The sequence below is a fragment of the Anomalospiza imberbis genome, chromosome 9 (assembly GCF_031753505.1).
Source record: "Anomalospiza imberbis isolate Cuckoo-Finch-1a 21T00152 chromosome 9, ASM3175350v1, whole genome shotgun sequence".
In the NCBI taxonomy this organism is placed as follows: Eukaryota; Metazoa; Chordata; class Aves; order Passeriformes; family Viduidae; genus Anomalospiza; species Anomalospiza imberbis.
Genome location: NC_089689.1, coordinates 3,671,696 through 3,695,421, shown reverse-complemented (window position 1 = coordinate 3,695,421; position 23,726 = coordinate 3,671,696). Strand labels below are relative to the sequence as shown.

The 23,726-nt window shown below is 53.1% G+C and overlaps 1 protein-coding gene and 1 long non-coding RNA gene across 2 annotated transcripts; one reads left to right on the top strand and one right to left on the bottom strand.

Moving 5' to 3' along the window:
- Nucleotides 1–65: 65 nt before the first annotated feature.
- LOC137479121 (uncharacterized) lies at nucleotides 66–6,708 on the top strand. Its single transcript, XR_011001974.1, has 3 exons — nucleotides 66–260; nucleotides 5,291–5,487; nucleotides 6,049–6,708. It is a non-coding gene; the product is annotated as an uncharacterized lncRNA (long non-coding RNA).
- Nucleotides 641–21,074, bottom strand: LOC137479120 (ADAMTS-like protein 2). Its single transcript, XM_068199402.1, is given in 19 exon segments — nucleotides 641–1,159; nucleotides 1,276–1,420; nucleotides 2,154–2,330; nucleotides 3,964–4,134; nucleotides 4,515–4,670; nucleotides 5,239–5,452; nucleotides 5,781–5,907; nucleotides 6,093–6,199; nucleotides 6,936–7,344; nucleotides 7,982–8,405; nucleotides 8,668–8,843; nucleotides 9,164–9,244; nucleotides 10,504–10,627; nucleotides 10,854–10,999; nucleotides 11,673–11,775; nucleotides 12,293–12,368; nucleotides 14,457–14,594; nucleotides 20,906–21,048; nucleotides 21,051–21,074. Coding segments are annotated over 19 exon segments (3,060 nt in total). The 3' UTR covers nucleotides 641–1,040.
- Nucleotides 21,075–23,726: the final 2,652 nt, after the last annotated feature.

Here is a 23,726-nt window from a genome sequence, read left to right as displayed (position 1 = left end):
GCACACAAAAAGGCTTTCCACCGCCATGGCAGCGCCGTGACCTCCAGAGGGTGGGAGTAACACTTCTGTGGGTCACCTTTGTGGTTGCAGGAAGGCCACTCCATTGTCATCTTCATCACAAGCAAATTAAGTGTGACCTGTCGTGGGCTAACAAGGCACCAAGGCTGGGGAGGCAGCTCCAGAGCAGCCAGATGGCCAAGATGAGGGTTGGCCTTGCAGCCAACACATGCCCTGGGTCTGGCACAGCTACAGGGAAATGGGTGAGTCTGGAAGGGCTGAAAAGACAGGGGATGCAGCTGAGAATTAGAGGGTTTGGGAGCTGGTGGAAGAACAGGATGGGGTAGGGGCAGGGATCCCAGGTTTTTTTCCACTTCAGATTCCTCCTGTTATTATTCTCTGTCTTTGTTGCTCAGCTATGGGTCCAAATTCAATGTCAGAAATAAATGAGGACTTTGAAATACAAACCAGGAGTGGTTTCTGTTATTTTGGCAGGCAACACCAGAAGGGCTTATTCCAGTGCTGCCTGGAAGCTCTGCTGGTGCAAGGATTTTTCCTCCCCACCCTTCCTGCTCCTGCTTTTGCTCCTCTTGTGTGCCCTGCTCCTCCCTTGGCTCTGGCCTAGGCACATGCATCCCAAATCCACAGTTTCATAGTTTATCTCTTTATTGTGACACAATTTTTCAGTGTGTTTTGGCAGTTGCCCTTGTAGTAGGAAGCCTGCAGGGCAGAGCAAAGGGATGCTGCTGTCCCTGCCCTGCCACAGGCTGGCCTCGGCGCCCTCGGGGACGGTGACAGCAGGGACAGGCTCTCCCAACTCACTCCTCAGTAGCTTTCTAGGCACTGATGGTTTGTCTTGTGTAAAACCCTCTTGGTGGAGAGGGAACAGTGATGACTAAGTCATAAAAATCCTTCCTCATTGAGCAGGCTGCTCTACAGAGACTGGTTCCACAGCCAGGCCGAGTGGGGTGGCTTCAAGTGGAAAGTCTGGGTTGAGGGGGCTGCTGCCCCAAACTTGGAAGGAAAGTAGGGCCTGGCAGCACTCAGGATGACTTGAGGCGACAGGACCAGCAGCAGGCCTTCCTGTAGTACCAGTGCGAGCACAGCTTCACCTTCAGCACCAGCACGCAGTTGGCCGTCGCTTTGTCTTCACAGGCATCTTCTGGGGATGAAGCAGAAGCACACACAGAAGGGGTTACAAAGAAGATGTGCTTCCCCAGCACGGACATCACGGACAAAGCCAAGGGCTCCTCCACCTCCCTGCCCTCCCAGACATACCTGGTGCCTCTGTGGGGCATGGCTGGAGTTGACAGGTCTGCCTGGCCTCTGGTTTGGCAGAGGGGTCACAGCCCTGAGCCAGCGCTTCCCCCTGGTAGCACTTCACCTCCCGCAGTCGCACACCAGCACCACACGTCTTGCTGCACTGTCGGGGTCAAGAAACAGCAGAGAGAGCATGAGAGGCATTTTCTGTTTTTCTATAGCTCCCAAGTTCCTTGCTCTACTGAGGTCTCCCAGTCCCTGCTTTGGATCCCTGTTCTTGAGGAGGTTTGGGTCAAGTGCCACACTGATCTCAAACTTACTCTTCTTTTTTTTTTTTTTTTTTTTTTCTTGCTGGAGGAAAGCATCCCTGATTGGGGTTGGGGCAGAACAAGGGAGAGTCTGCTTTTCATCTCTTTGCGGCAGCTCAGAACTATTTTTGTATGGAGCGTTGATGCTGTGACAGAAAATGGAGAAAATGGCTGCTATAAGCCAGACACAGCTCCCCAGTCTTCCCATACCCTAAATGTTCACCGGTTACTATTAAGGGAAAGAGAGAAAGACAAAACATAGACTTCTGGCAGTGGAGCAGACACAGCTGTATCCTGCATGCTTGGAGTGTGGTGCATGCTCTTCTTGAGGCAATAACCCCCATGCTTCAAGATTTTCTCCAGCCAGCGTGTGCCAGTTTCTCATCCTGCTGCCTGTTCTGCAGAAGAGCAGAACTTGGGATCTCATCGAGACTTGACAGATCCTTGGCAGAGCAGAACTTGGGGTCCCATCCAGACTTGGCAAATCCTTGGCAGAGCAGGCTGCCAGAGAGCCTCGGCACAGGTCCTGCTCCACCAACCAGGGCTACCAGGCCTCCCCTGCCCCTTCCCCAGCACCCCCAGCCCTACCTGGGACCAGGAGGTGGTGAACCACGTTGAGCACGGCCTCCTGAAGCAGACAGCTTGTTCCTCAGGTTTCGGAGAGGTCTCACAGCGTTTCTCAGGGTACTCCCTGTACAGCCCGTTCTCCAGGCCCACGCACAGCACCAGCCGGGTCTTCGTCCCTCGCCCACAGCTGGCGTCACACTGCGAGGGAACAGAGCAGCGTGGTAACAAATGATGCTCCAGCTTCAGGCAAGAGGGCATTCTGCTCAGAAGGAAGGCTTAGTGCCTGTGCCAACACCAGTGTAACAGAGGGAAGTGTTGCCCAGGCCACAGGAGCAGATTTCCCAGGGAGCAGGGACAGATGCTGGTAATTAGTGTTCAGCTGAGTTCACCTTGGCTGGCCTCAAGAGCAGCTACCACAGGGCGCCTGGAGCAGCCAAGCTAAGACTGCAAGAGGCTGTTTCTGTCCTATTTTATGTATATCTCTGCTCTGAAAATCCACATAGCATGCGCGTGTAGCAACCTACATCTTGGAGTACTGCCAAGCTTTGTGTGGGCCCAAGGGGACCCAAGTGGTGCAGTGCAGGTGATGTGCACAGACAAGCACTGCTGAACCCAGAGCTATGCAGGCTGAGCTGGGAGGGCTCTTTCCCTCAGGACACCACCAGGAAAAGCAGCAGGAGGCAGGATCTGCTCCCTGATGCCCATGCAGGCAGTTGCCAGTTTGAGATTTCACTGCTTTGAGTCCTTTTTCACCACAGCAGGGCCAGCACAACTGGCTTGCATCCACCCTTAGTCATCCTGAAAACTCAGTGCTCATCAGTGGAGAGAGCACAGCGAAGAAGCTGGCACGGACAAAGGTGGGGAGCTCAGCTGGTTTTTCAGAGCTCTGATGAGTTTCACAGCAGAAAATGGCACTTCAGGACTGTGTGTGACCCACATAGAGGGTCAGAGCAGGGGAGGGCTACAGAACTGCCAGGTTTAACCAGCCTGTGCTTGTTACTGGTGCTGGAGGAAGCTCAGCTGAACACAGTCAGCAGCTATAAAGGGAGCAAAGTGAGAAGAGAGCCTTAGCCATGATTTGAGGGAAGAGGGCTTGGTTGCTTCCCTTATTTCCTAGAAACCTTCTTCTAGGAACCTTAGTGCTATATGGATCCCTGTTTTGCTCAAGACTTCAGAGAAAAAGCCCAAGCCTCACAACTGACTCAGTGTGTTTCTTTGGATACTCTGGGATATGGATCCGCATGTATGGGGAAGCATGAAGTCTTTTGGCCTTGAGCAACAGAAAGAGAGTAAAAAGATGTGCAGAGACTGAGTGTTGGGTGGAACAGAGCACCTGGACCACATTCACTGGACTGTAATCCCTGAAGTAAGTACAGTATTATGGTCTGGATGTGACTTCAGCACAAGGATCTGGGCTGTGGTTCAGGTTTACCTCCAGCTGTTACTTATCAGAGACTAAGCCGGTTTTGCTCAGACTTTCTCTTTACTGGTGGGAAACTCATGTCCTCTGTGGGAGTGACTGAACAAGGCTCTGCTGAGGAGCCAGGTGGGAGAGCAGTTTCCTCAAGGTATTGCTGCCCTCCCGTGGAGCTCCTTGAGAAGGCAGCAAATGCCACAAACTTTGGTGTTTTTATGGGGTACGGCAGGGACAAGCTGGGATAGTCACTACTCCTTCCCTCTTCCTCAAAGGAGCTGGAACAAGGATACAGATCCATGTCTGGAGGTCACGCTGTACAACTGTGCTCTGCCAAGGGAACCAAGCTCCCACCACATCCTGTGGGCTATGGGGTGGAAAGGAGGTCTGAGGACACAGGGCTGGGTTTGGATTTACCTGCTCCCACTCCTGCTCCACCCAGTGTGCGGGGCAGTTCTTGTCTCCACACGGGTGGACAGCCAGGGGCTTGGTGGCCGGGTCACACTGCGAGCTGGAGATCACCTTGCCCTCCAGGTTGCGACACGCAACGAAGCGGCTCATGCGCCCCTCACCACACGGACCTGAGCACTTGGAGAGCAAAAGGCATTTAGACACATCAGAAAGCAGGGAACTGGAGAGGTCAAAGTTGGTGGTGCCAGCAGAGTTGAGCCCAGAGTCCAGCCCTGACACTGGGACTGTTGCACTGGATCCCAAGGGGCTTTAGAGGTTCATTTATTCAGGGGCTTCCATTCTCCAGGTGCCGTGAGCTTCCCAGATTATTGACTACAGCTCAGCTCACAGTTAACCAAAATATACAGCAAGGAGAGGCAAAAGCAGAGGTTTTTTTAGTTTCTGTAGGTTGGCCTCTGTCAGAAGAGAGCCGACAGAGATCTGCAGCGTATCTGCCCAGCTGCTCCCACCCTCCAGCCCAGCGCTGGGTGCAAGGGGCGCAGCAGACCCGGACTCACGGGGCCCCAGTCGGAGGTGGTCCAGCGGCGGTCACAGGGCGGGCCCGTGCACTCCTTCTCGCTGCTGGGCTTGCGGGACTCGTCGCACAGGGCAGCTTCCACGGAGCAGCGCACCTCGCGCTTCATCGTCCCCAACGTGCCACACCGTGCCGAGCACTGCAAGGGCCACACCGAGTCAGCCCCGGAGCACAGAACAAGGGTGGGGAAGCGCCTGTGCCGCCTCCGGTTTGCCTCCTGCTGCTCTAGGACAGAAGGGCCCCAGCAGGGACAGAAAAAGGTGTGTCTGCCCCTCTTTGCTGCTCATTTGGGACCTAGAGCTCCAACACATCAATGGGCTGATGCCTAAACTGCTGTTCCAAGTCACTGGGCCACAACCAGAGCAGTCAGTCAAAGGGACTGCAATGGGCTTTCAGGTTTTTTTTGTATCTCCATGGTACTGTTTCCCAGTTGCCCCTCAGTTTGGATCGTCCAGAAAAGGAAGCTTCTTGCTGGCAAGGCTTTCACTTGGTCACTGTCCTGCTTTAGAAGTGACCTTAGAAAAAATGTTTTGCATTGGGCTTTGTCTGCTGAGCAGTGACAGAACAGGGCAGGTGCAGATAAAGGCACTCCTTGTTTCCCCAGGGTGCAGTCGGCCAGGGGCTTCCTCAGCACCCAACACCTGCCAGCCACCTTCCTCCAGGCCCCACCCCAGCCCTGGCTGCTCAGCTCTGGGAGCAAAGCCTACCTCGGACCACTCGGAGAGCTCCCACTGGGGCCCACAGGCCTTGTTCTTGCAGGCTTTCCTCTCCATGGGCCTGGCCAGCCCTGCTGCCTCACAGAGGTCATCGTAGACGGAGCTGTCAAAGCCCGGCGCCAGCATCTTCCAGCAGCGCACGGTGCGGTACTGGAAGCCCTCGCCGCAGGTCCGGGAGCACTCGCTCCACCGGCTGGTCTCCCACCTCCACGAGCAGAGAAAGCACAAAGGAACACCCAGGTAAGGGGGACCAGGGGCATGGGGTGGCAGGGCTGTACCTGCACACCCTCACCCAGCAGCTGCTGCTGTGGTTCTGCTCATCACATCTGAGTAAATGTGGTGCTGGCCTTTGAACCAGCTTTGCCCTTAGCAGGCAATTCAGGTCCCAAAATCTTCCCCTCTTTTTGCTTGCAAGGGGACATGAGGTCTTCTTAGTTTAAGCATACCTTTCAGCCCCAAAACAGCTGTATGCCTTGAGCAGAAAATGATCCTTAGATATCTCCCCGTGGACAGCTGATATCACTTCCACTCACCTAGGCTGGCAGTCTCTCCCTGTGCAAAATTCGTGAGTAGGTTCTGGTCGGGTCAGGGCATCACAGTAGGATTCATCCACCTCTACTCCATCGTAGCGCACACACATGGCATAGGAGGTGCTGATACCTGCTGGGCCAGCAACACCCTCAGCCGTGCTCCATCAGAGCCAAGAGCCTCCTCCCACCAGCATTAAATAGCTGGAGTGCTCACTGCATCTGAAACTCTCCCTGTCATATAAAGAAATACCAGGATTCTCTCCCTCAACAGCCCAAAAGGACCTCACATGATCAGTCACCTTAAGCCAAACCTACCTGAAGTGCAGGTGGAGCTGCAGGGGGCATAAGCTGAGACTTTCCACCGATACATGTCAGCCAAGCTGATGTCGTCATGGCCCACGGGGCTCACATCAAACTCATTGCTGTGGAAAAAGGAGGTGGTGTGAGCTAAAAATGAAAAAAATTGCTGCAAACGTGAAATGTAGGGAAATTCCTCCTTGCTGTCTTTGAAGATGGAAAGAAAGCCAGTGTTTCTGCTTTCCATTTTCCCCCACCTTGGACAAGTCAGACCACTGATGAACAGAGAATGCAAAGCCTTGATCCACCTCCCGAATTCAACTAGCAAGGAAGAAGCATCGTTCATAGTGAGTCTTGTGTATATATCATGGTTTGCCAGCCACGGGGGTGCCCTCAGCCTCAGCTTGTACCTCGCCTCGAGGCATGGTTTGAGTTGGAAAGGGATGCTCAATTAAGGTTTCCTCATTTCGTATAATGTGGTGGGGAGAGTTCATATGTGGCTTGCCAGAAATATTTAAAAGTTGGTCTTCAGTCTCCTGCCAGATGTTTACAGAAGCTTCAGAAGCTTACGTGCCCAGAGGAATGGGACAGGAGGGGTGTGACATGATGGTATATGTGTATATGTGACATGCTATGGATTTGCATGGATAAGGTCCTTCAGCACCCATTTAAATGGACCCAGACATATGTTCCAGGAGCTCCGTGTCAGGCCAGTTGTAACAACCAGTCCTTGGAGGAAGCACCTACAGCAGCTTCCATGGATAGACATTGGTGAATGGGGACATCAAGGACAGAAGGGGACTGGCTTGGCCCTCCCTCCCCAGCCAACCATGCTGTTTTGCCCAGGAAATCAGGGGCCACCTTTCAGTGCCAGGGGCTCGCAGAGGCTCTGCCCGGCTGATGTCGGCGGTCGGGCTGGCCCCGAGCAGAGGGCTCTCCACAGATGCCATCATGCTGTTGTTGGCTGCTTCCCCCTGAGTCCCAGCAAACACCTCCACCTTCAAGTCCTCCAGCGAGTTCTTGCGAGCCAGGGCTCTGTGGAGGCCCTGTGGCCAGCGGGGCCAGAGCCTGGCCGTGGAGTTCCTGGGGGCCAGCCTGGCTGCCAGGGGCTGCAGCTCCCTGCAAAAGGCAGCGTTGTGAGGGCCTCGGTGACAGAGGCGCCTGAAGAGACGGAGCCTGGAGGATGTCACACGGCTGTTCTCCGACAGCTCGGGTCTCCTCATGCTGTAGGGCACAGCTGTGCTGATGGAGATTTGGTTGAACCTGAGAGCTGGAATTAAAATACATGCTTTAACTATATGGGATGGCTTGTACTTCAGCATGTGGCATTTAACAAGGCAAAAAAACATTGTGTTCAGCCTAAAAATCAAAAGTTTTTACCAGAGAGCATCAGCAGGTTTTAATTACCCTGGCCAACCCCTCACTCTGTCTGCCCACTGCTCTGGAGCCTCATTTAAGCTCCAGTCTGGGCCTTCAAACCTGGGCTGCACAATGTTGCACGTGTTCTTTGTTCCTGAACAGTTGTATGGCTCTCCCAGATCGATCTCGGATTTGACTTGTCCCCTGATGATCACGGGACCGTTGCTAGGACCTGTTGCTGTCACTGCCCTGCCTAACCCATGTTACAGGATCACAGAACTACAGAATGAACCAGGTTGGGGAAGACCTTTGAGATCATCAAGTCCAACCTATGACCTAACACCTCCTCACTGTGGCCTCCCTCTCGCAGCCTCCCCTCCCCTCACAGAGCTACTGGCCCTTGCTGCTCCCTGACAGTCTCCATCCTACTATTTACCATCCTTCCCTCCTGCTCACCCTGATGTTAAAGCCACCTCAGATTTCAAGACCACTGCAGAATGCCTGCTTCCAGTCAATAAAACAGGGGAAGGAAGAACAAAGCAACCAACCCAACTCTGTTTCTCCACCAACTGCTTCCTCCTCCTCTTCCTCTCCTGCTGTGTTTGCATGGTAGACCTGTCTGATCTGAAAGTCGTACTTCTCCTTCTCTTCACTTTGTTCCCAGCCCCAGTGCTGGGTCTGACTGGTAGAGTTGGTCTGGAAGAAGTGCGGGGGACCAAAGTCTAAATCTTCATGCCCTTCCCTTAGAGGAAGCTGTTCACTGGTGTCATCTGGTGACAGGGAGAGCCACGTGGCGTTGAAGTCTGTCTGAGCAGCTCTGGAGTTGGCTGGAATGGGATGGCTCTGGCTGGTCACTGGTAGGTGGTGATAGAGAGGCCTGGCAAGAGCAGGGGCTGCAGTTCGGAGAGGCGGTGTCCGTGGGACAGTGTAGTCATAAGTTATGTGAGGCATTTTCCCATTAAAGTTATAGTACTGGAGGAAACGGGGAAAGAAAACAAAAGTGCTTTTATTTTAAGGGTATGAATTTTCCAAAAGCCTTTTCTAGCCACATCTGTTTGGTGATGGGTGTTAAGAGAAGACAGCATCCTCATAAATCCAAAAGGAAAGCCCCCACCCACCTGTCTGGCTTCCTCAACCCACCTACACTCGGGTTTGGCTTGGGAACCAGGTTATATTCCGGTTATCTGAGGGAGGCAGGCAAGACAGGGAAGCCTAAAGCTGGTTCCTCACATACCATGGCATTCAGAGACTGGTTAGTGGGCCCAGGAGCTATGATATACTCCAGCCCATCCGAGTTCAGGCTCGAGGGCCGCCGGTACTTGAAGACGGTGCCAGCCACCCTGAAGTTCTGAGGGTTGTCAATGGCAGAGTTGCCGTTGAAGAAGAAATGCCCGGATTCATCTGCAAGTGCTTCAAAGAGAGAGAAAACAGACAAATGGGACATTCTGCAGAACTCTGGCACTGAGAAGAGCAAAGAGCCCACAAATGAGGAAAGCCCAGCAGAAATAGAACCCCAGGCCCTGCCCATAGCAAACGGGTTCCAAATGTCTCTCCTGGCACTGGAGATGCGGTAGCCTTGGTTTTTGGAGAGATGAAGCACCCACGTAGCTACCCTGGAGGAAATGCTCTCAGTAGCTCTCTCACAGCGTAGGTGGAAGTGCACAGAGCCTCCTCCCACCTCCCAGGCAGCTGAACTGGGGTCTCCACAGCCATCCAGCTCCTCTGCTCACCCAGGATGTTTTCTGTTTTCCTGCGCTCAATGATGAGGATGTCTGTGGCACCAGCAGGGATGTTGGTGATGAACACATAACCTGAGGAACAGAACAGAGCGTGAGGAGACCCTGAGGGCAGAATAAAAATGTCTCAGTGGGAAAAGCAGCTCATGGGACAAGTGTGTTTGCAGGGAGACAGCACTGCCCTTCAGGAGCAGGGTGCCAAAGGACCTAAATGCACGTTGCACCAGTCGGTAAGCTCTTATCCCAGATCTCCTCTGAAATCCCATTAACAGATCACCGTTACGGATGTCAGTCTGAGCACTGCTGGGTTTGGAGTCGGGAAGGAACTGCACAATGAAACAGTCTGGCTTTGAGGGTGTGGATGAATGTGCTTTCACACTCTTTCTGGCAAGAACACAGAAAAAAAGCTTGGTAGTGATCAGGGCTGATGCTGAACAGAGGGTGGAAAAAGACCATAGGTCCCCTCAGCTCCTGACTCCGTGGAATTTGTCTCAGGAGTAACATAAAAATTGACCTTTAAAGGGAGAGGAAATAAGAGGCTTTAAAAGTTGCATGGTTTGGCAGTTTTGTCTTTCCCACTGGAAATGGAGATCCTGTCTGTTCTGTAAGATATTATGAGGGCTGGAATGGGAGGCCAAAACTGTACCCATACTGCTACAGGGGGTAAGACCATTACGCCTGCCCTGGAAAGGGGCCTGAGTGCTTTTCTAGGCTGCTGTTTGTAGGGAGTGAGGCAAACTAGTGAAACGACAACAGTGTGAAATGTTGTTCCGAAACATCCTCAAACCACAGTTCGTTAATTACTAATGAGCATACCACAGTCCATTCCTCCTGTGGCTGGAGGACAGGGCCACCAGGCTGCAGGGAACCTCATCCCAATTTCAGAGGGGACTGTCCCTCAGCTGTGCCAGCCACAGGACTGGGGAAAGCAGGAGATTAAATGCAGGTTGAAAAAATGCCGTGACCCTCATCATAGCTTAAGTTTCAAATGAACACGTAGCACAAATGAAAGAAGATTTATTGATCTCTTCACATTATCTGAGGTGGGCGAGATGCCAAAATCAATAGGAACAAATAGATCCCCAGCTGCTTCCTATTCTAAACAGGTGAAGGGAAACCTTACCAGCCTAATATAGAGCACATCAAACCAATCTCCTCTGATGATTAAGTGAGAAGGACAAAACACAGGCGTTTAAGCAGGGGTGGTGGCACTCCTCAACTCTTTCCACCAAGCAGCTGGGAAAGCTCCTACCCACGTTCAAGCCAGTCCCCCTCCGTGCCAGCTGGTGGTAAGAAGCAGCAGGTGAAGTCTCCAGACTGGTAGCAGGGAGTACCTATCTGTGAGATTGCCTTTCGGAAGGTGCCCGAGACACGGTGGCAAGTGCTGCCGTCCCCTCCACACACCCTGCATCTGTCCATGGTCCGGGGCGAGTACAGGCTCCCATCGCACCCAACTGGCTGCAAAGCACAAAACAAGACAGGGTTTCCTGGGGCTAGCTTATCTCCACAGGGTCTTTCCCTGTGTGCTCTTTTGGGGAGGTTCTGGGGGGGTAGTAGTGAATTAATCCAATGCAAGGCCTCTGTTTCAGTTCCCTGCTGGGACCCCTTGGCTTTGCGATGACCAGGAGGTCCAGCCATGCAATTAAAATCCCAGTTTCTCTACTGCTTCCTCCCAGGGCCTCACCTCACACTTCCCAGCGATGCAGACCCCTTGATAGGTCCTGTCCTTGCAGGAGGTGCCATCCTGTGCTCGGGCCATCAGCTGCCTCTCTCCACTCCGGGTCGTGCACTGGAGGTCACACGGCTTGTTGGAGATACTGGTGTAGTCATCTGCAGGGACAGAGCACAGGGTCACCAGGCAGCTCAAGGTGCCCAGAGGTGGGCATTGAGGAAGAGGACCTTCCCCTTGTCCCTGCTGATGGTTTGATGTCACCTTGGATGTTCCTGATACTCACGACGACACCCCAAGGCCACGGACTTTACAGCAGCAAAGGGGTCACGGTGTGAGGCTGCACTGGGGACCATGCCCAGCAGAAATACTTCCTGCTGGCAAACCCTCTTCATTGCCATGCCCTTGTAGTGCCGTCACTGTGCCCAATGTGGGAATGTGCATCAGCAGATGCCAGGCCACGCATAAACGCACAAGAGCAAAAAAAGGGCTGTAAGAGGGGCACGGACTGTGTGGGCTGGTGGCCAGTTCTGCCCTGTTCACCGGAGCAGCTGCAGGTGCAGGTGTTCCATGTCCCCTCGGCAGCTAATGGAAAAACAGGTGAGTCCAGAAACAGGGGAATATCTTAGGTGAACTCAGTCTGGGCCTCAAGGGACAGCTGGACACCCATGTGAAGTCGCTGTGTAGGAAATGGATCAGCATCCTGTTCAGAGCAACACAGAGCAGCCAGGAGCATCCATCCCTTGTCCCCTAGGATTTTACTTTTCTGTGCCCAAGAAGATCCTGTGGGTGTTTTCTGACCTTCACCCCTTGTGTGAAGTTTTGAAAACCTACCTGGATAGAGGGGCATCCAGTGGTAATAGCGCTTCCCAAAGGCTTTGGCATTGAAACTGGAGCACTGCTGCTGTTTGAAGCTTGCTGTGTTGGCTGGGCAGGGCTGTGGAGGGAATAAATGCAATCAAAAAGCTCCTTATCTCACAGCCATTCTTGTGACTGCTGCTTGTCCCTGCTCCATCCTTGCAGGATGAAAATGCCCTGTCCAGCCTGGAAGGAATTGGTGATGGACTTGGAGGTCCCCTAAGAGAGGCGGAAAGGCCAGGCCTTCATTGCCCAGGGCCTCTCAAACAGCTGCGTTTAACAGCCCTGCAAAAATTCCTTCCAGCAATGGGAAAAGCAGCAACAGGAAAAGCTGGAAAAACTTCATCCCACCCCTCACCCCACAACAAATATGCTTTTACATTCTTTTGTCCCATCTCCCAGTCCCAAAGAATAGAGCCCATCTCCCACATCCTCAAAGGCACACCATCCACCCCAGGAGAGGATCATATCCCTTGTCTCCATCCTCTGAGGGAGCAGTCCCAGCCCCAGTGCTGGTGATTTTGCAGCTCCAAGTAGGACCCACTGAGTCCCACACCCCCCAGTAAGGACCAGGCAGAATTGGAAGTGGCTCTCACCTGCTGCTGGCACAGCTGGTAGTGCTTGGCTTGACCAACACACATGGTGCTATTTGTTCCCTGAGGCATCTGGAGCCTGAAAAGCAGAAGTTTCCAGACATGAGCTGGAGGTCTGTGAAGTACCCAGGTACTGAGGATGACACAGGAGTCAGGCCTAACTTAAGTGGGAGAAACAAGGCAGGTGTTTCATCAGAGCAGAGCTTTCTGGGTCTAGACTGGACAACATCTCCTCTGAAACACATCTTCAGTGCTTTTAGGTGGGCTGTGATTTTAGGCTGTTCTTGTTTTGGGGTAGCTTGAGCAGACAGGGAGCAATTGCAGTATTGGCACCCCTGTGTCCCTTCACCTCTGAGCTCCAAAAGGGCTGATGTGACCAAAAGGCAATAGAACCTGATGGTCCATCGTTCCTGTGGATGTGCCCAGGATTTGCAGTGACTGGGGGAGGTGATTTCAGAATCCACTGTGCAACAGGCAGAGAGATGGTGCCTGTCAGGGGGACTGGCCACCCCAACAGATTATCAGAGAAGGCTTGGTACAGGTGATGAACTAAAACCACAGGAATTTCTCAACACTTGAACCTTTCACTCTGGGCAACATGAGCTATTCGGGAGATCCTGGGCTGATGCAAAGACAGAAAAAATTCTTGAAAGTGATGAAGATATATGGAGAGTGGCTGAGACCACAGGTAAGGGCAACACAGTGATGATCTGCAAAATAATTTAGGCAATGTGTCAGTAGCACTGGGAACTGAGGATAAAAAGAACAGCATAAGCATATTCAGGCTGGCCTGGCTGGAGGTACTGCAGCTGTGTCTCCAGAGCAATGCTTTACATGACACAGGCAGAGCCTAAATTTGCAGTAAGACTTCAAAAGTACCATGCCTTTCAGAAGCAGAGGCTTCCTGCACACTCAGGCAAAAATTGCTTTGTGGTCATACCTGGCTCTCACTTAAGCCATTCACCTTAAAGCTGCAGAAACTTTTGGGTTGGGATTTCTCTTTTTGTAATTCAGATTTGATCCCTGGACTAAAACACCACAGCAAACCCTTCCCTCCCCAGCTGTGGAGTCAAGGACAGAGCTGGCATCAAATGGAGAGAAAAATCTCTCTTCTGGAAGCAGGCAAAGGGCAGAAGGGCTGCTCTGGCTGTAGGGGTGCAGGACAGCCCCAGGCTCCATCCCCGTGCTGTTCCCCACTGCTTTCCCAGGGTGCTGGAGCAGAGGAGCAGCAGAGACATCCAAGGAGGGCACAGCCAGAGGGAAGGTCCTACAGCACATCTGGACCATCACCATGCTGTCAACCAGCTCAGCAAAAAGAAGTTTTCTGCTGCAGGAAGGAGGGCAGGTCGGGGGCCCTGGTCTGACCTTGCTCTGCTCAGGAGTGCATTCACGCAGAAGGGAAAGCTGTGCTGCAGGATGCCTGCTCTCATTAACATCCCACCAGCCTGGAGCAGCAGGTTACAGAGCTGCTGGAGGAGGAGGAGGAAGAGGAGGAGGGGGAATTGGCATCAAGGTAGCCCAGAGAGGACAGCAGAAGTTCAGGCAGCTGCAGTTCTCCTGCTCTCCCCACTCCCACAAACCCAATCCGACTGATCCCAGGACTGTGACAGCTGTAGAGGACAAATGCAGGTGCTGTCAGGTGACAGCCAGATAAATGACAGAGGGAAAAAAACTTGCCAGCTCTGCAGGGAATAAAGAGGGGAAATTGCTGAGATGTGGCTGAGCTGGCTGCTGCCAGGAGTAAATCAAGTCCCCATAAGGTGCCTGGCCGTATGTGCCCACATCCTGAGCACAGGAACTGGCCACAAGTCAGGACTGGGCTGGTCAGAGCAGCCATGGCAATGAAAGTTTGTGAGGGAAAGGAGAAGAGGAACAGAGCCAGCTCATAACCCTGTCATCTTCAGGACTCCAAGAGAGGACCAACCCGTTGCTCCCCATCAGATAAGTCAAGCTGAGTGGGTGACAAATTCAGGGAATGTGTCACCTGCCCACTGCATCATGCTTCTCCTGTCACCCTTCCCCACCACTGCCCACAGCTGCCTTCCTTGCCCGGAGGCCACAGATGAGGGAACGGCTGACCCTGCAAACCCAGGAGGTTCAGCCCCAAAACACAGGTCTGGGGCACGCCATTGCCCTGGCCACGGGCTCAGGCTGCGCCACAGCTCACCTCTGTCTCAAGCAGTGCCTCTCTCGGGACATGACACCCCCTCCGCAGGACCGGGAGCAGGTGGACCAGGAGCTCCACTCTCCCCACCACTTGGTGACTTCTTCATCCCAGGTGCCAGCTCCATCTGCTGCCTCACTACTGTCCTGACAGAAACAGAGCATTGTTAGCTGCAGAACCTGGCTCCTCACCACCAAAGGCAGCTGTCCTGTCACCTGGATGCCTCCTAAAGACCCAGCAGTGGGAAAAACGTGCCAGGGTCTGAGTCCTGTAGGGCCACGCCAGGATCTCAAAATTAAAACTTCCCTCCAAGACTGAGTCCTGCATGGAAGCAGGATGTCTTGGGATCTCAAGGGATAGAGAAGGGCTGTAGGGCTGGACATGTGTGGCAGTAACAGCAGCTGCAGCCTGGCCCCACAGCATCGCTCCCAGCCTGGCTCAGGAGAGAAGAGGAAGAGCTGCAGTTCTTGGCCTTGCAGGGAAGCTGGGAGTACACAGGTGTCAATCCTCAGAGCTGCATTTCCATGAATAACCTTCCCTTTGTGACTAAAGCAGCTCAGATCCAGGCTCCTCATCCCCCAATAATTTTCAAGAGCGCTTCAGAACCAGAGCCTCTCCCCACAAACCCATGTTCAGAGGAGGAATGCTCCCTCTCCCAGCACACCTTGCTGGGTGTCAGCCTTTAAATTTGGCAAACCTGAGCTCTTCTGGCCCCAGCAGGGTCCTTGCAGTAGGCTGTTGTTGGCTGTGCCTCTACAATTCCCAGCAGGTAAGCAATTCCATGGTTTAGTTGGGTTTTTTTTTCCTGGCAGTATTTTCCTGTTTAGTGTCTGATGGTCTAAAAGCTCCCAGGGACTTTTGCAAACTTGCCTGTGCAAGAATTAATCTGCAGTTTAGTGAAACACAGCTGTGAGTAGTGTTGAATGCAGCCCTGAGTTTAACACAGGACAGTGACTGGAAGGGATTTATCCAGCTAAAATGCCAAGTGTTTAAATATTAATGGACAAAAAGGAATACTCTGTGCGTGTCTGTGAAGTGTGCTTTCTTACAGCAAGGGCTCAGGGAAGTTGTGTCAGTGCTACTGTTAGCAAAACATGCTGGTTTTAGTTGGTCTTACTGTAAACAACCCTCTGCAAAGCAGAACTGATGGATGGGAGAGAAAACTCTGCAGGATTTGCTCATCACTAAATGTGCTCTGCTCACTACTTGGGCTGTCTCTTGGCTTGGTGCTCTTTCACGGTGTAATAAAGCCAAAGTGCTCTTCATTTTGTCGTGTGATTCCTGCCTGAGAACTTGTGCTCCCTCAGTGCCTGCCAACAGAACAGCCTCTGGGCAGAGGGGATACAGCTGGTTTATGCAAATGGTTTTAAGTTGTACCTTAAATGGTTGAAATGTGCATAGTGCCTCTTTCTGATGGTCAACTCTGCTGCAAAAAAAAGCACCGTGTTACCTGATGCTTTGCTCCCCAGTGATTGAAATAGTTCATTTCAAAAACAAGACAACAAAACTCTTTGTTGTACTTCAGTGTTCTGGCTGGAGCTGACAGGGACCAAATGCTGTGGCCAGCAGCTGAGCTGCTCATTAGGAAAACGAAATTAAAATAGACATGTTTTCAAAAATATCTTTTTCTGTTCTTCCAAACTATCATCTTAAGCAATTTCCTATGAGAATTTTTGTCTCACTGTGTACTATCAGACTGCAAATGGAAATTCTGACTATGCAGCTTCCACATTTACAAAGGAAATAAACCAAAAGTCTCTCATTGTAAGGGATTTTCAGCTAAAATCTTTCCCTGACCACTCCTATGCTTCTTTGTGACACATATTTCAAGGCTGGGGTGGGAGAGCTCTTCACAGCTGTAGGGAAGGAGAATTCCAGTGATTTATCTGGTGTCTGAGTGGAGAGCTCAGCACAAAATTGATTCTCCCATAGCTGGAGGAAAAACCAAAGCTGGTGTCTTACCCCTTCCATGAGGCACATGGACCAAAGACTGCAATATTTGCACAGCTTCTCCCCAGATGGCAACAAAAACGTGTAGCTGTAACCTACACGGTAGTCCTGCCCTGAGGATCTTGTGATCCCAACAGTTTAGAAGGGGCAGAAGAACAGGTGAAGTGAAATAGTCTGCTCTGTTTATCTACCCGAGATACAAAGCAGGGTTTGTGTATTTGGGATGGTGAGAAGCTGCAGGCTCCTTTTCAGGGTTCCTGCTCTTGGGGTGTTTTGCCTGGGTGCAGGGAGAACAGGGATGTGGGGGCACAGCTGAGGTTTGGGGGAGATCAGCATCCCTGCCTTTGTGAGCTTCTTTCTGTGAGAAATAGGATAGGACACATCTCTGCACAGTACCTCACTGACAGGATGAAGAGTTATTGAAAGATGCTAGTCAGGGAGATTTGTTCTTTTATCAGAATGTGTTCCCCCGTATCCATAGTCCCTGCTCCTGCCTCCTCTCCGTGCTGGAGGAATCAATCACTTTTTAAGCAGATTGATTTGGCTCTCAGGTTTTCCATGACCAAGCTCCCTTGCCAGACCTTCCCTAGGAGCATTATTTTCTTGTGTAAGCAAGGACAATGCTGAGCTGTCCCCTTGGCCATGTCCCTTATGGCATGACTGCATCCGAGTCCTAGGCCTGGACTAGGATGGGAATTTCAGGTACTTAGAGCCGGGGCAGCTGGTTCCAATGTCTGAATTTATTTGCTGAATTTATTGTATTGTCATAAATAAGTCTGCATTGACCACGACACACAAATGGTTCTTGTTTTTAATTGAAGATATATGCATTTTCCAAAAGTCTAGATAATAAATTAAGGACTGTGGGACAGACTCCAGATTAGATTAACTCCCAGCTTCAGTTTCCCAAGCCTCTCAACAAATCCCAAGAGTGAATTCTGGACAAATGAATCCCCCTACCCACCTACTCCTCACAGAGGGAGAAATAAAAGGGGCTGAATTTTGAACTCTTTTGCACTGTCCTGGTTATGGGAGATGCTGGAGCTGCTCTAATGTACACTCTGCTGCAGAATCATGGTAAAGGAGCAGGCTAGAAACACCAGAGCACAGGAGAGGCACATGGCTCCAGCCTTTATAAGGCTGGCTCTGCTTGTTTGGCCAAGAGCTCTGCCTAAAGGAGATATGATTCCTTAGGTGGTGAGAATTTCCACCCCTAGAAAAGACAGACCATATTCCAGCTCAGCCAGGTGCTCCCCACAAGAATTTCCCCCGAGGTGCTTGTGGTTTGGCACCTGGTGGTTAGAGAGCTGCAGCTTTTCCTCTCTGCACTAACCAAGGAATTCCTGTGCCTCCACACCTGTGCTGGAGCCCGTGGGAGGGCTGCCCTCCCGTCCCCTCACTGGGGGAGCAGAGCAGTGAACCCCAACCTGCAGGGAACTTTTCCAGGATAAAATGCCTGTCTCCAGACGTGCCAGTATCAAAGGAGCATCACTCTCCAAGCCGGTGCTACTGAAAGCTCTTTCTGCCCAAGCCAAAGCCCAGCAGCTGCTTCCCCTCTCCCCCCTGCCAAACAAAGGCTGCCACAAGCAAAAAATGCTTCAGCCCTGCACAGAAGGGTGGGCCTGGCCTGACATCCTATCGGATTTCCAGGCGGCCTTTCTGAAGTTTAAAGGGATAAAATAAATTCTCCACTGCCTCTCTGTCATGCCTTGGATCAGCTCAGAGCTGCACTGGGTTTCCCAGAGACCTGGGAATAACTGCAATTACCGTGTCGGTGGCCCAGTCCCCTGTGTTGCTTATTGTTGTGCCTAATCTTGAGATTCATTAGAGCCTGGCTCCTGGAAAAAAAAAAAAAAAAAAAAAAAAAAAAAAGCTGTCTGGGAAGAGAAACCACAAACATGCCTCCTTAATAGAGGAGCTGGGGGAAAGGCTCTCTCTGCAGCCTTGAGGGCTGGCCCACCACTGAAGGGCACAGTAGCTGTCGTAACCCTGTCTGAGCGCGTAGGACAACTCGAAACAGCAGCAGAAAATGAAATAAATTCTTCCCAGACCTTTTCTGAGGCCGTTAACTGTATGTCCTCTACCAAAAAATTTCCACGATCCCTTTACTGAAGGGCTTCTCTCTACAGCAAACCACACCACTTACTGAAATACTAAGTAGCTTCAGATGTCTGAATGCCTGGAATGAATGGCAGATTATTATCTGGGAATGAATGACCCTGTTCAACGCCCCTGGTTTGGGTTCCCCATCTCATTCTCTGACTAAAGCTGTGGTGATGCACTCCACCAGAGCCCTGAGAAAAAACAATAGCAGTTGCAATTATGCCCCGATGTTTTACAAAAGAAGTGGGGTTTGTATAAAGCTATTTCTCATTTGTCATTGTTTTACACTATTTATGTAGACTAAATAGTCTCTGTGAGAGATTCAATACTTGAGGCAGACACAAACCCAAATTTTCCCTAGAAAAGCTGAAACAAGGTATCTGAGGAGTTTTTCATAGGGGCAGGTATCCTGAGGTAAAACAAGCAATGCAGAATAATTTTTAAGGGATCAGGAAGAGCAGTAATCTGTGGGAAAAGGGAAGGGGATCCTTGTTAAGGATGTGGAATTGCAGCAGATAAGTAACAAAAATCTGGACATATAATGAAGTACAGATGAAAAGCAAATTAGAAAACCAATGAACAGAAGTCAGTGGAGACACTACCAAGTTCTGTTCATAATCCTGCCATGACAGAAAGTTCTCAGGCAAGTGCTGCACGTCATTACAAAACACTTGGTCCAAGTCAGGTCATTCCCTGCAAGCAGGATAACGCTCTTATCCTGGGGCAAGCTGCTAGAAAGGATGGAAAGCTGTGACGGAGGAGAAGGGAGTGAACGTGAGACATGTCTATCACCAGGTTTTGCAGAGGCATTGAATGCAGTTAGGAAGGAAGTTAGTTCGGAAGATGCTTGCCCAAACTATGCATTGAGGTTTTCTGATGCCCTTTATAAAATGTTTTATATGGATAACGGGAGGGCAGGAGGAACTCCCCAATGAGCATTTTGTGTGCTGCTTTGCACCAGAGATCGACAACGATCAGTACCAGCAATCGGGGCAATTCACACCGCATCATCTGTGATCAGATTGCTCCGTGGGGAGCAAGGGAATCTCAGGGCAGAGCTGGACACAGAGCTGGTGTGTGTTTATCCTGGGGAGCCCTCCTCCCACCTGGGGATGCCTTTGTCTGAGGTGTTGTGCTAACACAGCTGCTGGGGGCAGGGAGAATGGAGCAGCCAAGGCTTGCGTACACGTGTTGATGGAGGAGTCCATCCTGGTCGGTCCCGAATGAAGGACTTCACATCTGTTTAGCTTGACCTGGCTTGCTCTGCCTGAAGCTTCTGACTTAGCCCTGCAGCTCAGGGTAAACAGAACAGGCAGCAGATGTGCAGGGAGGTAAAAACAAAGTGGGAATGAGACACTTGAGCTTCAAAATTAAGACAAAGCCCAGAACGGGAGACACTGCTGCTCCTCAAACCTGAGTTATCCCCAGTAAATCTGCAGTGTTTGGTCTTCTCTGTGTCTAAAATGGCTCATGTGGGATTACTTTATCCCAGCCATGAGTCTGGGGGTGGGAAACACAGCCCAAAACCCTCTTCCTTTAGCAGAGCAGAATTCCTTAGGCAGCAAAGAAATCCGGCCGGGTTCCCCTCGAGGAAACGGGAGCGCCGAGGCACAATGCAGGCAGTGACCCGTGGAGGCAGGGGCACTGCCGGCGCCCCGCGAAGTTGGGATTTCTGCCGGCCCTGCCACGGGAACGGGGGCGATTCACCCCGGCTGGGCCTCGGGAAGGAGACGGGACAGGCACAGGGGTCTCGGCGCTGCGGTGAAACAAGTGCCACGGGAGGAGGGCCAGGTTGAGGGGTCCTTTGTGGAGGAGAGAAGAGATGAGGGGAGCGCGGGGCTCTGATGCCTGGACAGGCACCCCATGGTTAGTGGGGAAAGCAGCTGCTCAAAGTCATGCTCGGGGTGGCACCTGGGGGGGGACAGGGAAGGGGGAAATCTGTTTGTTTCCAGTCCTAAACTTGAGTCAACCTTCTGCTAGGGACGACCGTGGAGGGATGAAGGTGGTGGGCAGCTTCGGGCGAACCCCCAGCCAGGGAACGGCGCCGCGCCCCCGTGGTCCCTCTGGTGATGCTGGGACCCTCTCGGTGCATCCTCACACCCCCATCAGCCTTTTGTTAGTGCCAGGCACGGCAAGCGGGCAAAGCCTGGTCCTCGGGGTCAGCCGGGGGGACAGGCGACGAAACCCCCTTGCCAAGCAGCGCGTGAGTGCGGGAGGGAAGCGCGGGGATCCCGGAGCACGGGAACCCGAAACCTGCGGGGAAGGGCGAGGGGCCGCGGGTCGGACCCCTGTCCGTCCCTGCCCCGCCGCGGCTCCCCGAGGGGAGGGAGGACGGGAAGGAAGGCAGGAGGGAGGGAGGGACGGAGGGTGCGGGGGGAGGCTCGGCGGCCGCCGCTTACCTTATCGCCGAGGGGGGCGGCGGCGCGGAGGAGGAGGAGGAGGAGGAGGCGGCGGGGAGCGGCGGCCATGCCGCGCTGCTGCTGCCGCTGCCGCGGAGGAGGAGGCGGCTCGGCGGCCCACCAGCGGCGGCTGCGGGCGCGGCGGGGCCCGCGGAGCGCGGCCCGGCATGGCTGGGGGAGTTAATGACTTTACAACCTGCCGGGTGGCGGGCGGCGACCCGCGGCGCGGCGCTCGGCGGGGGAGGGATGGGGATGGGGATGGGGATGGGGATAGGGATGGGGATGGGGATGGGGATGGGGATGGGATGGGATGGGATGGGATGGGATGGGATGGGATGGGATGGGGGCCGGGCGCTCCTCGGGCCCCGCCGCGCCCCGCCTGCCCCTCGCACCGCCCTGCTGCCGCCGCGCCCGGGGCTCGGAGCTCTCTCGGCGCTCCGTGCGATTCTTTCCGAGCCCCCGCGGCGGCCCCGGCACCGAGAGGTCCCTGAGGAGCCACCCGCGCTGCCCCTCGCTCTCAAGCGGAGCGCTCCGTTCGTTTCCTCCCGCACAAAAGTGTTTTGCTGCCCGATTCCTCCTTCCTGCCCTCTGTAGGCAAGCTCTGCTTGCCAGGGCATCCCTGTGCTCCGTGCTGGGACCGAGCACAGCATCCCCCAGGACACGGGGAGCTGCTCTTGCTGGGATAGTGGTTGAATCACAGAATCCAAGAATGGTTTGGGTTGGAAGGGACCTTAGAGACCATCTTGTTCCAGCCCCTGCCATGAGCAGGGACAGTTTCCATTAGACCATCTTTCTCCAAGCCCTGTCCAACCTGGCCTTGGCACTTCCAGGGATGGGGCAGCCACAGCTTCTCTGGTCCACCTGTGCCAGGGCCTCCTCACCCTCACAGGGAAGAATTTCTTCCCAATATCCCATCTAACCCTGCCCTCTGACAGTTTCACGCCATTCTCCCTTGTCCTGTCACTCCAGGCCCTTAACAAAACATCCCTCTCCAGCTCTTTTGGAGCCCCTTTAGGCACTGGAAGAGGCGCTCAGATCTCTTGCCCTCTCCTTTCTGGGTTGCTGTGCTGATGGTCCGAAAGCAGCTTTTGGCAAGATGCTGCCAGTAGCCGTGCTGGCACACCTCGGCCCTCCCGGGAGCTGCCTGCTGTGATCCGTGGCCACGGGCTGTGCACAAATGGCATCAGGTGTCCCCGGCCGGGGCGGGCAGCAGCGGCTCCTGCCTGCCAGATGTGCTGTAATTAGTGCGGGGAGGCGATCCGAGTCCTCAGCGCTCCCTCCCCGAGGGTTTCGGCCCCAAGGTGGAGGGAGGGAGGGAGGGGAGAGGAAAGACAGGGATGTCAGCAGGGGGACTCCTGATCAAAGCTGTCTGCCGGCAGGGAGGGGCAAGGGGAGGAGGGGCCGATCTGCTCCTGAACCAGCCGGGGAAAATGAGGGTGAGCAGCCCTGACAAAGAACACGGTTGTGCCTACAAAAGCTGGGAGGGGAGAAAAGCTTCGGTCAGCTCCTGGCCGTCCTGCCCTGCTCAGCCTGGTGTAATGTTCCTCCGGAGCCAGCTCCTGCCCCGCAGATAAGAACAGTTGTGGAGGGGCACGGAGGTGGGGGACAGGCTGTGCCGAAGAAGAAAAGGGGGCTGGCTGGCTCCAGCTGAGCGAGTTTCAGTGCGTCTGATCCTCTTCAGCCCCTCTCCAAAGCAGTGTCGAGAGGAGCCCTGGCAGGCAGGAGGAGGCTGTGCAGGAGGAGGCTGTGCAGCAGGATGATTTGGAGAGGGGGATCTGCCTGTGAGGCTCTGCAGGAGCGTGACGGGGCAAATCCAGGTGGCCTGCGATGCTCTCCCCTCCAGGGCCCCTCCGTGCCCCTCTCTCCTGACCCTTCTTGCTAGTCCTGCTTTCATCCCCTTTCATCACTCCTGAGCCTCCTGTGCTCACAGGGGTGATACAAGTGCAGTGTGGCAGGCAGAAGGACGGTGTTTAAAATGCTGCTCTTGTCATTTCACATCCCGAGTTCAGGCAGTGGGGTTGCTTCCTCGAGGTGCAGAGGAGGTTTTGAATACTCTCAGTCAATGTGGGAACAAGGATATGGGAGAGAAATGTTCCCTTGTAGTCTTGAGACACCCTCCACCTTAACCAGTGTCTGGGAGGGTTTGGTAACTCAACTGATTAAACACATCTTAAATCTAGTTAACAAAGCCACCACAACTTACTCCCAGCCTCTTAATAATTTCTAATCCAGTACTCTCAATTAATTTTTTTTCCCTACTGTCTTTATTCAGACCATAAAGTAAAGCTGCCACTTTCCAGCTGGGCCAGCGGGTTCTGCTGTGGGATAGGTTATGTGTGAGCAGCAGCCCTTTGCAGCCTTGCATTCAGCTCTGCCCTCACAAGGGGCTTTCCCCCTGTTGCTTTCCAGTTTCATGTGTCCCGTTATCAGAGAGCAGGTCTGTACTGCCACCAGGCAGTGTTTAAAGGATTCACGAGTTTGAGGATCTCCCCTGTGGTAGCACCCATGGTTTCATCCCAGCTGTCTCTCCATAGCCAGTGTTTTCCATTATAGGATGCCAATCCTGCTTGGGACTGATTCACACTCATCCCCTGCCCTCTGGAAGTTGCCTGGGATTATTTCAGCTTCTTGTTTCATTGAATTTGGTTCCATCAGCCAACAGTTCCCCAAAAAATCTTCCAAACACAATCGGGGGGGAACCACAGGCCTCTGGAACTGAGAAGCTGTGCTTGTGGCTGCTGTTGCATCAGGTCCTGATGCATTCTGCTCCCAACTCACCTGTCACAGGTAGCAGCTGCCTTATCATGGGGAAAGTCTTGGG